The sequence below is a fragment of the Trichechus manatus genome, unplaced genomic scaffold (assembly GCF_000243295.1).
Source record: "Trichechus manatus latirostris isolate Lorelei unplaced genomic scaffold, TriManLat1.0 scaffold00088, whole genome shotgun sequence".
Lineage (NCBI taxonomy): Eukaryota > Metazoa > Chordata > Mammalia > Sirenia > Trichechidae > Trichechus > Trichechus manatus.
The window spans coordinates 1,753,327-1,768,607 of record NW_004444024.1 but is presented as its reverse complement, the minus strand read 5'-3'; the positions used below and the strand labels follow the sequence as shown (position 1 = coordinate 1,768,607).

Sequence of the window (15,281 nt, the reverse complement as noted above, 5' to 3'; positions counted from 1 at the left end):
CCATCATATTTGAGAGACAGTTTTGCTGAATATATAATTCTTGGCTGGCAGTTTTTTTCCTTCAAGGCTTTATATATGTCATCCCATTGCCTTCTTGCCTACATGGTTTCTGCTGAGTAGTCCGAGCTTATTCTTTTTGACTCTCCTTTGTAGATGACTTTTCGTTTACCCCTAGTCACTCTTAGAATTCTCTCTTTCTCTTCGGTTTTGGCAAGTTTGATTATAATATGTCTTGGCGACTTTCTTTTGGAAACTACCTTATGTGGGGTTAGATGAGCATCTTGGATAGATATCTTGTCATCTTTCAGGATATTAGGGAAGTTTTCTGCCAAGAAATCTTCAACAATTCTCTCTCTATTTTCTGTTTTTCCCCCTTGTTCTGGTACTCCAGTCACTCGTAGGTTATTCCTCTTGATAGATTCCCACGTAATTCTTAGGGTTTCTTTATTTTTTTAAATCCTTTTATCTGATTTTTCCTCAAATAAGTTGGTGTCAAGTGCTTTATCTTCAGTCTCACTAATTCTGACTTCATTGCCTCAGTTCTGCTCCTATGACTTCCTATTGAGTTGTCTAATTCTGAAATTTTGTTGTTAATCTTCTGGATTTCTGGTTGCTGTCTCTATGGATTCTTGCAGCCTGTTAAATTTGTCATTATGCGCTTCTCTAATCTTTTTTAATTTCCTGTATTGCGTGTTCTGCATTTTGCTTAGTTTCCTTCCTAATTTCTTGAAGAGTTCTGTATATTAATCTTTTATATTCTGCCTCCAGTAATTCCAAGAAATTTTGCTCTTCTGGAAAATTTCTAGATTCTTTATTCTGGGAGCTTGCTGAAGCCATCATGGATTGCCTTTTTATGTGATTTGATATTGACCGTTGTCTCCGAGCCATCAATAAGTTATTATATTTATTTATTTTATGTTTGCTAACTATGTCCTTGCTTCTTGTTTTGTTTTTGATATGCCCAAACAGGCTGCTCATATGAGCTAGTTTGATTATTGGCACCTTTGAAGCTCTAATGTCCTATCACCAAGTGGTTAGATCTGTTACTATGTATGTGAGCTCAGGAGTGTGCCCACTCCTCCTGTATGGATCCAGCTCAGGTGCCAGGTAGATAGCCACCAAGTGTGTGGTGTAGGCTCTCACTTACAGTCCTAGACAGGCATGGGTGATTGGTGTAGGCACAGGCATCTGGCTGCAGCAGGGGGGCACACTCTGAGCAAGAGAGGGGGCCGACAGCCACCCCTGAGTGTCCAGGAGGAAGGTGTGTCCCTGTTCCCTAGAACACGGAGGTGGGTGGGTTTTGCAGCCGGACTGTAAGCAGCTTAATGCTGTTGGCTGTAAGGACTAGGGGGCACCTCTTATTCATGGGCGCCTATCACAGATGGCTAGGTGACGTGGGTGGAACCACCAGTCCTCAGGCCCCTGATGTGGGTAGGTGAAGACCCTTATTAATGGGCAGAGCAGTGTCAAATGTCAAGAACCTGCCAGTTCACAGCGGAAACAGTTGAAGTTAGAGTTCTGATATATACCCTGTTGTACTGCGGTAATGAGGGCCTATGCTGTTGAGATGGGCCCACACAAGTCTATGCAGGGGGAAAGGCACTCAGAGTCTGTGGATCCCTTCTGCCTGTGCCTAGGCAAAGGAGCTGTGCCTACCCTGGGTTCCTGGCTTAGGGGAGCTGGCAGTTTATTTTTTCCCCTGTTTGTTAATTTGTTTACTATCTAAGGCAGGGAGAACGGCTCTGGGCATGTGATGGATCCTACTTCCGGCCGAGAGAACTCGGCAATTGCTGAAGCTGGTCCAGGACCCAGTGCAGAGCAGGGAGCAGGGAGGTAAATGGGAGAGAGGTGTTTCTCTGTTGGGGGTGGGGGTGTTTTTGATCCGTGCAGTAAGCCGTACGCAAGTACTTATCTTTCATGGAGGGCTGCTTCTCACTGGTTCTGGGCGGGCATGTAGAGTCTCTGGTGCTGGGTCTCTCCTGGTGCGGAAAACATGCCTCCCAAGCACAGCTCCTTGCCTGCCTCACCACTCACCCCTGAGCTGATCAGACCTGAAGGGCTCAGGCTCTCACCGTGTCAGGTCTGGCAACTCCTTGATGGTTCCAAACCATCTCTCCCTCCCCCTGCCACTCAGTCTGGTTCTTCAGCTCTGCCTTTGATGTTCAGGGCTCCCAGACTGCCATATATTATCGAATCACTTGTTTTTCGGATCTTTGTTGTAAGAGGGTCCACTGGAAGTGTCTGACTACTCTGCCATCTTAGCCCCGCCTCCTTAATGTAACCTATTTCAAATTGCAATGTTTTTCTTTACAGAAATGCCCAAGAAGTCCAGTTGAAAAATGTATAATCACAGTATTACCATAGGAATTTATTTAAGACTTGGAATTGTTGCATGCCCTTTTTTTGTTTTTATTTTCTGTTGATAAATCAAAATTCCTTTTCATTTTCTTTTAGTATATGGTTACTTTGATCTGTGCTTTGGAATGGTGTACAAAAGTAACTGGCCAAAATAGTTTCATGCCACAATTGTCTATTCTGTATAGCCATAGAGTTAAACGGGGAATCTTAGTATTAACCACAGTGATCAGTGGCATGTTTTGTCTGGTGTAGTAACTTAGTAGCTGTCTCATATGATTAATTTGAAAGTAGATTTCCTTGTCTATATTTCCACAGGGAGTTATTCGTTTCAAATGTGTCCTTTTTTTATATCGTCAAATACCATTTGATACAAGGAAGTCAAAAATCCTTCCAGAAAGAGTAGAGTACAGCTTTTTTTCTGAACTGGAGGATTTTAATGCAAGATTATTCTGAAGAGGGTATGGAATATACCCTTGAATTTCCTCTCTCAAAATGAGGATATTCTGTGAGGGAGAATTGACAAATAAATTGATTCAGATCTCAGTGTTAGTCATACACGTGTCACATGGGCATACTGGTGTTAGAGATTCTACAGGTGCTGTACATTGGAGAAGTCATAGGCTTTGGAGTCAAGTCTTGGCTGTCCCATGAACTAGTTGTGCATCCTTCCTCATATTTAACCTCAGTGATTCAGCTTTCTCATGTGTAAAATGACTACCTTATTGCATGTGAAAATTAAATGAGATACTTAAGTGTTTAACTCAATTCCTGGCACATAGTAGGCACAGAATAGATGTTGACTGCCTTTCTTTTTTTTATTATTTTTCCACAAGACAACAAGCACATAAGCATATTCTGTTTTTTAGGTTTTTCTTCTAATTGCTGCAAGGGATACCAAAATATCAAATATAGCAGATATTACAAAGATTATGAAATCTTGCAACATTTTTGCAGTCATGGTCCCTAGCTCTCTGCTGTCTTACTGGGTTGATCACTGAAAGTCCCTTAGGACTTGTGCTCTCCTGTTTTGTTCCCAAAGATATATCTCATCGACCTCTTTTCTTAGCAGTTTATAACCCTTAAAGGCAATCTTTGTGGAATAAACAGTAGCTAATAGTTAACATTTGTTCACATTCTTACTTTTCATATCTTAAGTAATAACTTGCACTATGTCTGCCCTACATACATCTGAGTGGATCTCCCTTCCCTTACACGAACTAGTAATGGGTGCCCTTAGGGGCATTTCCTCACATCCTATGAAAAATGACAAAGTCAACCTGGGATAGGAAATAAAAATATGGGAAGTGTGCTCGTCCACAAAACTCAGATAAGTATGATCCGTACAGGCAAGAAAAACAAGGAAACATTTTTCCCAAGTTTCCTGGTAGGGTTGGGAAGACCCTTTCCTCTTTACTTTCCTGAAACCGCAAATAACAAGCTCTTCACAGATAACGCTAGCAAAAGGCTGACGTTAAATTTTTGATATATGACCTTTGCCTGTTATTTTAGCCACAATTTCTAATATTTAATTCTGCCTTTTACAGATTAACAGTTATATTAAATAAAATGTTGGCTTGCTATAATTTAGAACTTTTGCACGTTATAATTTTGCTTAAATGAAACATGCATCTGTTAAAAATAAATATTTAGCAAAAATTGCCCTTATCTATAAAAGACTATGTGGAATGAATATAATACTGTACAGGGAATTTACCTGGAAATTCTGTGTTATAAATGGCCCTTTCCCCTGTTGGAAATTTTGTATTGTATATAGCAATTGGTTCATAACCATGAAAACACTGTGATAGGGCATCTATGGGGAAATTGTCCTGCTGAGTAAATAGGTACCCTTCTTTTACACTTACGCTAGCCACAATGTCCAAAAATGAAAGCCTTTGATTATGGACATATGACTACATTTTCCATAGTAAGCATTACTGATACTCAAATCGAGTACCGTTGTCCCTTGTTATCTGCAGAGGATTGGTTCCAGGACCTCCCAAGGACAACAAAATCCGAGGATGCTCAAGTCCCTTATATAAAATGGTGTAATATTTGCATATAACCTACACACATCCTCCCGTATGCCTCAGATCATCTCTAGATTACTTATAATACCTAAGAGATTGTAAATGCTATGCAAATAGTTGTTATATAGTATTGGTATTGTTTAGGGAATAACGAGAAGACACGAGGTTATCAATGCTTAAACAGTGAGTGCTGGAGAGAGACTGAGGATCTGTGAAATGGTGGGAGGCTACAGCAGGGTATGCTTATACATCACTTCATTCATGTGGATTCAGTGTAGTGCCCAGCATGCGGCAAATTCTAGTTTGCTTTTTGGAACTTTTTTTCCTGAATATTTTTGATCCCAGTTGGTTGAATCCGTGGATGTGGAACCTGCAGATACGGAGGGTTGACTGTGTCCAGATGCGTTCCCACTTTTCTTTGAAGGGGAGGTGCTGCTATCCTTAAAATACATGTCATAAGGGACTCTGCTCCACTCCACTCCAAGATGTATGGTATCTTTAAAATATGTGACTTAGAGGTCCACAGTCTCTTATCAAAAGCACTTGGAGCCAGACATGTTTCAAAATTCATAATTTTTCAGAGTTTAGAAAGGTGATCCGTATACCGTATATTCTATAGCCCATGATAAAACACAATATTTTTGCTGCTACATAGATTCATATTCATACCAAGTGAAATAAATGAAAACTGAAAATAGTTCAAGTTTAGTCTAAGTCACATTTTGCCACAAGTAAGTTTGGGCTCCAAAAACTTACCCCCAAGACTTATGATTTTCAGAGCATTTTGAATTTCAGAATTGTGGGATTGTGAATCTGTGGAAATGTAAGTGCTTTATATACAGTAACCTATGAAAATCCAGATGCTTTTTACTTGAAAAGGTCTAAGTAGTACAAATTCCTTGAATGAAGATTAATAAGATTGTTCCTGGCATAAGACATTGACATAACAAACCTAATAGTATGACTTTTTTTTTAAAATTTGTGTTGGAATGCTAGTATTTTAATATGCTAGTGGTTTTCGTTTATCCTACATGACCATCTTTTTTTCTCTCTTTCAAATGGTTATGCTTTGGTTAGAGACTTGAAAAATAATGACGGTATTTCTTGTGTAAGAATCGGCTTTTCTGTTCCCCCCGTGCGTACGCCTGACTCTTATATGTTCTTGTATTAATCTTAAAATGAACTAAAATCATATTTGAGAGGGTATCTAAGAACAAAATAGTTAAGATGAATTAAAGACTAATATATCAGGAATATTGGAATGTTAATTACCTTTGTTACTAAATAACTTTATAAATTTTGAAAAGAGTGTTGTTAAATATTTTGTTCTAAAAAGATTGGGGATTTTTTTTAAAAACTAACATTTATAGACACTGAAAATGGAGTCTTGGGTGGCGCAAATGTGTAACAGTGGATTACTAATTGAAAGGTTGGCGATTCAAACCCACCCAGAGGTACCTCAGAGACAGGCCTGGCAATCTGCTTCCAAAAGATTACAGCCTTGAAAACCCTCTGGAGTGCAGTTCTGCTGTGCACACATGAGGTCGCCATGAGTTGGAATCAACTTAATGGCAACTAACAATAGGCTCTGAAAGCTGTTTTAAACTCATTCAAAATTTTTGGCTTCTGTTTTTTATAAACAAAATTAAACCAAAGGATGTCTTAGCATATTAGCATTAGCAAAGTAGAACAGTTAGTAAGATATTATGATCATATAAAGATAGCATGGAACCTGAAGTCAAAGATACTTCGATACAAGTCCCAGATGCACCAGTCACTAAGTGGCGAAGTGACTTTGAGAAGGACACATACCCTCTGAACCTAGAATTCTACTCCTATAAATTGGAAATAATAGTTCCTATCTGTAAGGGTTGTTTTGAGAACCAAATGAAACAATGTATGTAAATTAGTTAGCAACATAGTCTAAATAATAAATGATAGCTATTTTTTTAATTCAGAGTGAAAATAGCTTTATAGTTTTCTAATTACTTTAATTTAAAAAAAAAAACAAACATTAAAAAGGAAGTTTCACCTGAACTTTCACCATTCAAAGGTAATGGCTGATAACATTTTGGTCAATACCTTCCAAACACTTCTGCAGATACATACCTATATAGATACGGATACACAGCTTTATATAATAGACTTATACTCTACAGACTTGAAATTAAACTTTTTTTTTTCCTCATTCAGCATTGTGTTAATGGATAGCTAATGTTTGGAATAGCTGTAGTTCTAAACCATCTCAGAAATTTGACATTCCCCACCTCCTATCAAATAGTTTGTTTTTATATTACTCATCTCCCATACCTCCTAAAAGTCATGAATTTTCAATTCCAAGTAAATTAAAATTATGTTGTAAGAATATTTTAAATATTTTACAGGGGCCCTTCTGCTGTAGGGTTAGTCTAAGCTCTCAGATAATGCTAGAAAGAAATTTGGAACTAATGAGTAGCCGGATTTCTAGGTCTTTTACCCAGGAAAACATAGTGTTCCCACCTGCTTATAGCTAAGATATGATCCTCTGTTCTTCAAAAATCAATTACAGCAGTAGTAAAAATCTGAAATTTCATCCTATCTTCCGATGTCTTGATTTTCAAATGAGAAATCTGAAGACCAGAGAGGAGTTGGCCAGGATGACACAGCTAGGTTTCTCTGGAGAGTGAATATATGTCAGATTTCAATGGTTACTCTTTAAGGGACTAATAAATCTCATTAAGTATATGATTTTATAAAAATCCCTTACTTTGGACCTTCAAATAAACTTCCTTCCTCAGTAATCCATTTGAATGGATTTTGTAGTGGGAATTTAAACATGGAGGGGATTGTATTAGGTAACCTTTTATTGTAGAAATGGGAGAGGGATCCCAATCCTAAAGTCAGCTTTGTGAATCTGGATTAAAATGCATGGCACTTAATAAATTAGTTCCCTTTCTTCATTCTGCCCCCACCCCCCAAAATAATCTTGTCCTTCATCATTTAGAAACTGATTCTAATGCTGTTTATTCTCTTGTCTCTGAAGCCACCATTCTGATAATCTGGTGACCTGGCTTTCACTTTGGAATCCCAGGACCAGGGCCTTAGGTTATATTAGTTTAACCAAGAATGCGAAGATTAATATACTGCTTGGGCCCTCGTTGCCTAAAGATAAATAGGAAACTCAAATGCAGCAGTCATAGTATGATGTGATATTTGCATGACACGGTGGCCACTCAATAAATGTCTAATAAATGAGTACATTAATACAGTAGAGATTGCTGTGTATTTCTTCAATAGCAAAAAATAAAATAATTTTTTTTTTAAGTACAGCAGAACAATTGTATATAATAGAGATATGTCAAAAGTGAAGGAGCCCTGAGTCTGTCTGGAGACATCAGGGAAAGCTTCACAGGGAAGGTAGCATGTGAAGTGAGATTTGAAGAATGACAAGGGGTTTGTCCATGGGCGAAAGATAGAGAAGTTATTCCAACTAGAGGGAACAGGACTTAAAAGCCTAGACTTGTGTTTAAATTGACATTTGTTTTCCAGGAAAAGAACTATCTGCTTCTGAAAATTATTTACTAAAACTTGTTATGATTTCTAAAATCCTAATGTTTCTAAAAATCTCAAGAATCATATTTAGTTGGCCTCTCCCCTACTTTGTAGAAGTATACCCTAATTGACACAAATTGAAAAACTATCCCTGTTACATGTAGAAGTTGATAGAAAAGTTCTTTTATAGTAGTCCTCTTCAGGTTGTAATATATTTGAATTGGGTTTTTTTGTTTGTTTGTTTGTTTACCACTATTATCCTGAGAATCGTATTTTTATATATGCCTCTTTCAAAATAATTAAGTTAAATAAGTGAAGTTTTCCAGAGCCAAGCTACAGTACTATTTAATATAATAATAGCAATGGTCTTTAAATCATTGTACTTAATAGCTTATACAGGTCACTCTTCTTTTATATGTGTCAAATATATTTTTTAAAGGTAAAGGAAAAATGTTAAAAGAATGAACTAAAGATTAAATTAATCAACATTTTTAAAAAGACCTTTTAAAAAGTTCCTTTGCTAGAATTAAGCACTGCTAACACCATCACCTTAAAAGATAATGATCTACACTAGATCCTGACTTGTACTGATCTTTAATAGTGGAGGTTGCATTAGAACAAAACCTCTGGGTATTACTTAACACCCTGGGTTGAGTTTGCCTTGTATGAAATTCTGATTTGTCAAGACCTGTGTTATTGGTTACTTCCACATGTCTTTCCATGACTTGATTTCAGAAATCATGAAAAGGATAAATTAATTTAAATTTCCCAAAGTCACATCTCCCAATCAGTGACATTTTTTATCTATCAAGATTATTGGGTACTTCTGTCTGAGTGATAGTAGTGTAAGACCATAGAAAATGAGAGCAAACCCCTATCTTTACTATTTTGAGGCCATTTAGTAAGTTTGTAATAGACCTATGACTAAATTAAACCCAATATCTTGGAGGGTTTTATTGTTGCTGTTATTGTATCATTTTGTTGTTTGTTTTCACTTCTTTTCAGTGAGTCATTCTTTATTCACATTGAAACTATTGAATTGTTTCAATTTTTGTACATGCAACTATTTTATTGTCATAGTAGCTTGGGATGAATACCTTTTTTCCGTTTGCTTAGGTAGCTTCCTTCACCAAAAAAGGATCAGTCCACAGTATTAGAGAGGAAATGCTCATGTTCAACAATGTAAGATTTAAAAAAATGTGGTCATTTATGGTTTCATACTATCCTCTTAATCTTTTGCTAACTTGCTGTGACATGAGACATTGCTTCCCACAGTAGTGGAGCATGCCTTGTGTTTTGACTGCTGATTAAGTGAAGGCCATTGGTCCAGCTACATAGTGGGTTGCGATTGCAATAAGGATAACAGTACTTTTCTCTGTTCTCTCTTGTGTTGTAGAGCCGACAACTAGAATCAGAAACTGGGACCACAGAGGAGCACAGTTTAAATAAGGAGGCTCGGAAATGGGCTACACGTGTGGCACGTGAGCACAAAAACATTGTTTACCAACAACGCGTAAGTATAATAGAGAATCCTAGTCTACATTCATTTTAAGCTAAATGTCAAACCAATTTAAGGAGTTACATTAATGTGAAAAATACCCTGTATGTGTTTTTTATGTAACTTCTCAGCACTCAGAAGCTATACTGTCAGTTATCGACTTAATTGGGAAATTCCTTAAGTCTTCTAACAGCAACACAATGAGATAGTAAGTGTAAATCCAATCATATTGATAATTACGTTGATACTGATAATTAAATGTAAATGGTCTAAATACTCCAATTAAAAGCCAGAGATTATCTGACCACTGGATAAAAAAGTAAGACCCAAATATATGCTTTATAGAAGAAAAGCATTTTAAATGTAAAGACACAGATTAAAAGAAGAAAGTTAACAAAAGATATACCATACAGATACTAATAAAAAGAAAGCTAGAATATTATCTAATATTAATATTATACAAAGTACACTTTAGGACAAGAATTATTATGAAGACGTAAAGACATACATTTCATGATGACAAAATGAATCATCAATTCATCAAGAAAACATAATAATTTTAAATGTGTGCATTTAGTACAGAGCTTCAAAACATATAAAACAAAACCTGACAGAACTGAAAGAGAAATAGATAAAACAGTAATTTTAGTTGGAGATTTTAAGTTATCTCTATAACTGACAGAATTAATAGACAGAAAATCAGTAAAAATATACAAGACTGAGCAATACTATCAACACAAGTACACACTGAACATTCACCAAGGTAGAACATGTGCTGAGCCATTAAAAAAAAAAAAAAAAAATCTACAAATTTAAAAGGATTGGAATCATACACAGTATGATTAAATTAAATCAACAGCATTAAATTAATTCAATAAAAAATATTTAGAAAATCCTCGAATGTTTGGAAATTTTAAAACATACTTCTGAATAGCCCATAGGCTAAAGGAAGGGTCAGCAAATGTTTTCTGCACAGGCCCAGAAAATAAATACTTACAGTTTGGCCCACAACTACTGTCACAACTACTCAACAGCTCTGTTGTTGTAACTGAAAGCAGCCATAGACAATACGTAAATGAATGGATGTGGCTATATTCCAAAAAAAAAAGACCAGATGGTGGGTCAGATTGCTAATCCCTGGGTTAAATAATAAATCACAAGGTGTAGGGAAATCAATGTAAATTCAATTCTAATTTTATTCTCTTCACCTCTGTTCTGCTTCTGACACCAGCTGTAAATGCAGTACTTCTTCCTGTAACCCAAACCATTAGAGCTAAGTCAGATCTCACCAGTTAAAGGACACAATCCTCCATACTGCCACTTCTGCCCAAGATTTCAGATGCCAGCAGCAAGCTTGGGGGCCCCACGACATTTTGAACTGCTAGCTAAAAATTTGAAGTTTCCTACTACCCCCCTCAGGATGCAAGCTGTAAGTTTGGGGTCCCTAAGGCCCCCTTCATTTCTGACCTGCTGGTTCTCACTACTCCGTCAGGTTGATAATTTGCTAGAATGACTCACAGAACTCAGGAAAGGGCTATACTTGCGATTATAGTTTTATTATAGCAAAAAGGATACAAATGAAGAGACACATAGGGCAAAGTCTAGTAGGTTTCCCAACACAGAGCTTCTGTGTCTGAAAAAGAGATGTGCTACCTTCCCATGTGCATCAATGTCAGTTACCAAGGAGGAAGCCCCTGAAGCTTCTGTGTAGAGCCTTTATAGGGGCCTCATTACATAGACATGATTGATGGAACTCAACCTCCAGCCCACCTCCCCGAGGTCAGGCTGCTATCATGTAGTGGGTCTTTCTGGCCTGGTCAGCCCCCAGTTAAGAGTCAGTCAGCTCATTAGCATAACCTGTTAGATGTGGTCAGGAGCCCTCACCAAAGATACTGTAATCACTGGAGCGATCCCAAGGTTTTAGAGGTTATCTCTCAGGAACCAAGGAAAAATACCAAATTATTTAGGTAAAGTTAATTATAAACCCCACACAAGGGAAATTAGAAGACTTTGGACTGAATGATAATGAAAACTGTGGAATGCAGTTAAAGCAGTGCTTAGAGAAATGTATAACTTTAAATGCTTATTTGGTTTAAAAACATTTTTTTAAACAAAATTGTAAGCTTTCATTTTAAGATAGATGAAGAGTAAATTAAACCTACAATTCATAGAAAGAAGAAAATAATAATGGTAAGAACAGAAATTGATGAAATAGAAAAATGAACAGAAAATATAGAATAAAATTCAATGAAGCCAAAAACTGGTTCTATAAAATAATCAAAACTTCTGGGTAGACTTACTAACAAAACAAAAGACAGTTACCAGTATTAGGACTGAAGGAAGAGACATCACAACTCCGATAGTTTACCAAGATCACAGAGTAAAAAGCTATACCCTCCTATTCTCAAAACAAACATCAAAAACTGGGTGGAGACTTCCGGGCAACACAGCACTATAGACAGAAGCACCATGCCGTCCCTCCACAGCAAACTTCTGAAAAACTAAGAGAGAGACACACATCAATCCTGAAACCCTAAGCATCAAATGAAGAGATAAAGAACTCAGCCAAGCACCGAATGGAATAAGAAACTGACCGAGAACAGAGAGCGAGGAGAGATACAAGCAGAGGTCCCCTATCAGCTACCACAGCATGGATCCGCCATCTTGGACTCGATATCAGAGATTAGGGTGAACAGGGGGTATGAGAAAGCAGTTTCACGGAGTTTCCAGCAGGACACAAAACAACCAGTAACCAGTGATGTACGCTTTCCCACTCCCCACACTTTTTCACCCCACTCAGCCTCCTCTGCTTCCTGTGGCCACAGTCTGTTGGCGGGAAAGCACTGGCTTCACCCCAGTGTCACTTGGATTCCACCTGCCCGCTCTGGCTGGCTCTCTGAATGCCATTTGTTGGCTGCTGGTGTTGCTTTTTTCCGCTTCTTTAGATTTCTTCCTTACCTCTCACCGCTCACACCCCCATTTCTCTCAGATACCTGGCTCTGTGTACCATCTTCGTTTCTTCCTGAAAGGCTGCAAAACACCGCTCAACTGTGAAACTGCTTCCCGGCCCATGCCACCACGCTGGTGGAACCCCGGGGCTTTGTTTGTTTATTCTGATTTATTCTGTTTTGATTAGTTTGTTTGTTTTCTTTTTCTTTTCTCGGTTTGAGAGCCCCTTCTAGCTGGGCAGTACTGCGTGGCTTGGAAGCTGCTCTCTTACTCTGTATGCACAGTGACATCCCTGAGGGCATTTTTTTCTTGGTTTTATTTTTTTGTTTTTGTTTTTTGGTTTCTTTGTTTTCTTTTTGTATCTCTCTTTTTCCCTTTCTTTCTTCATTTCGAGTTTCTCATCTCTCACCTTCTCTTCCTGTCTCCTGAATACCTGGTGCTGTGTAACATCTCTACCCTTTCTAGCCAGGCTGTATTTCACAGCCTGGGAACAATTTCCCCAGTTCTACCATCTGCACCAGTGGGATCCCTGGGGGCTTTTTTTTTTTTCCTTTTTTTTTTTTCCTCTAATTTTTATTTATTCATTTTTTCTTTTACTCTTTTTCTTTTCTTTCCTCTTTGTTTTTCTCCATTTCTCAGTCTCTCATCTCTCCACTCCCAACAGCAAGCTCCCTTAACACTCTTTTTTGTTTGTTTGTGTGTATGTTACTGGCTCCTGTTCTTCTCTCCTCTCTCTCCCCTTTCCCATACCCATCTTACCTCCACACATCACACTCTCCCCACTCCTTTTTGCCTGCCTGCACTGTCTGCTGAACATCACAACTCCAAGCAGCACAGGCACGGCCTACTGGAACCTGACCTGCACTGATTCCTGGCACACCCTGTCGGCCCTAGTATGTGCCACAAACAACCCATCCCAGCAGCTCCCCTTCAGCTGGACCTGCCCTGCTGTACCATACCTGAGTGACTGACCCTGCCCATTGGAGAAGGAGGTTGAAAGTATAGTACCCACAGACGAGCAAACTACAAAGAACGCACAGCCCACCTGCTCAGACATAACCAAATATAACAAAAAGCAGAACGAAACAAACAAACGTACAATTAGTAAATGAGGAAAATAACTACTGAATGCCCTAAGACAGCAGTGAATATGAAAACATATACAAAAACAGGACAGGATGCTTCCAGTAGGCGTCCAAAATAAAACACCAGATGACTTTCCAGTAGAAGAAACGGCACTAGAACTACCTGATACGGAATTCAGATCTCTACTACTCAGAATTATCCAAGACTTGAAGCAAAAAGCAGACAAAAATGAGGAAAACAGAGACAAATTCATGCAAAAGGCCGACAAAAACTGGAAGAATTCAAGAAAATAATGCAGGAACAAAATGCTAAAATAAATTCACAACTAGAAATCATACAAAAACATCAATTAGAAATCCAAAAGATAAACAACAAGATATCAGAAATAGACAGTGTCATAGAACGACTGAGAAGCAGGTTTGAAAGGCTGGAAGACAGGGTCAGCGAAACTGAAGCCAAAATACTTGGATACAATTCTGTTTAAGGAAAAATCAGAAAAAAGAACAAAGAAAAATGAAGAAACCCTGAGAATTATGTGACATACAATCAAAAGCAAAAATCTGCAAGTAATCGGAGTTGCAAAACAGGAAGAGAAAACAGAAAACACAGAGCAGATCATTGAAGAGTTGCTGACAGAAAACTTCCCCAATATCATGAAAGATGAAAAGCTGACCATCCAGGAAGCTTAATGAACCCCATATAGGATAGACCCCAAAAGAAAATCACCAAGGCATATCATAATCACACTCGCTAAAACCAAAGACAAACAAAGAATCCTGAGAGCAGCTCGAGAAATACAAAAAATCACATACAGAGGAGAAACAATAAGACTAAGCTCGGATTATTCAGCAGAAACCATGCAGGCAAGAAGGCATGGGATAACATATATAAAACCTTGAAAGAAAAAATTGGCATCGAAGAATAATATATCCTGCAAAACTCTCGTTCAAATATGATGGTGAAGTTAGGTCATTTCCAGATAAACAGAAATTAAGGCACTATGTAAAAACCAAACCAAACTTACAAGACTTATTAAAGGGAGTCCTTCAATCTGAGAACAAACAACATCAGACTACAGGCTGAATCTAGGACACAGGATCATACCAGCCAGCTACCAACCTAGGAAACAAACTCTCAAAGACTATCCAAAACCAAAAGAATTACAACAGGGAACCAGAGAGGTTAATCTGTAAATGACAACAGCATCAGAACAATAAAAGAGGGAATAAACGGTGTAGATATAGAACCTTCTAATGGAGAGGAAGGCAAGGTGATACTAATAATAGACTGGTTCAAATCTAGGAAGATGAGAGTAAATTTCACGATAACCACAAAGAAAGTTAACAAACCTACTAATCAAAATAAAGAAAAACATAAAAAAAAGTCTCAGTAAAAACAAAACCTACGAAGACAAAAGAAATGAAAAAAAAAATCCACAAACAAAAGGAATTCAGCACAGTAGAATAAGAGGAACAAACAAAACATCAGCACCACAAAAAAAAGCACTAAAAAATGACAGCAATAAACTCACACCTATCAGTAATTACACTGAATGTAAATGGCCTAATGCACCCATAAAGACATGGAGAGTGACAGAATGGTTTAAAAAAACAGGATCCATCAATATGCTGTCTACAAGAGACACACCTTAGAAACAAAGACGTGAATTTATTAAAAATCAAAGGATGCAAAAAAATGTATCAAGCAAACAGCTACCAAAAAAAAAGCATGAGTAGCAATACTAATCTCAGATAAAATAGACTTTAAAACAAAGTCCATCTTAAAAGACAAAGAAGGACACTATATAATGATTAAGGGGATGATCCATC

The 15,281-nt window shown here is 37.7% G+C and overlaps 1 protein-coding gene across 3 annotated transcripts in view; it reads left to right on the top strand.

Annotated features, from left to right (window-relative positions):
* FCHSD2 (FCH and double SH3 domains 2) overlaps window positions 1-15,281 on the top strand; it is a 290,391-nt gene that overhangs the window by 214,275 nt on the left and 60,835 nt on the right. For all 3 annotated transcript variants that reach the window (XM_004381944.2, XM_023736536.1, XM_023736537.1), the window contains one exon: window positions 9,316-9,432. In XM_004381944.2, the coding sequence (XP_004382001.1) occupies window positions 9,316-9,432 (117 nt within the window). The remainder of the gene's footprint in view (window positions 1-9,315; window positions 9,433-15,281) is intronic.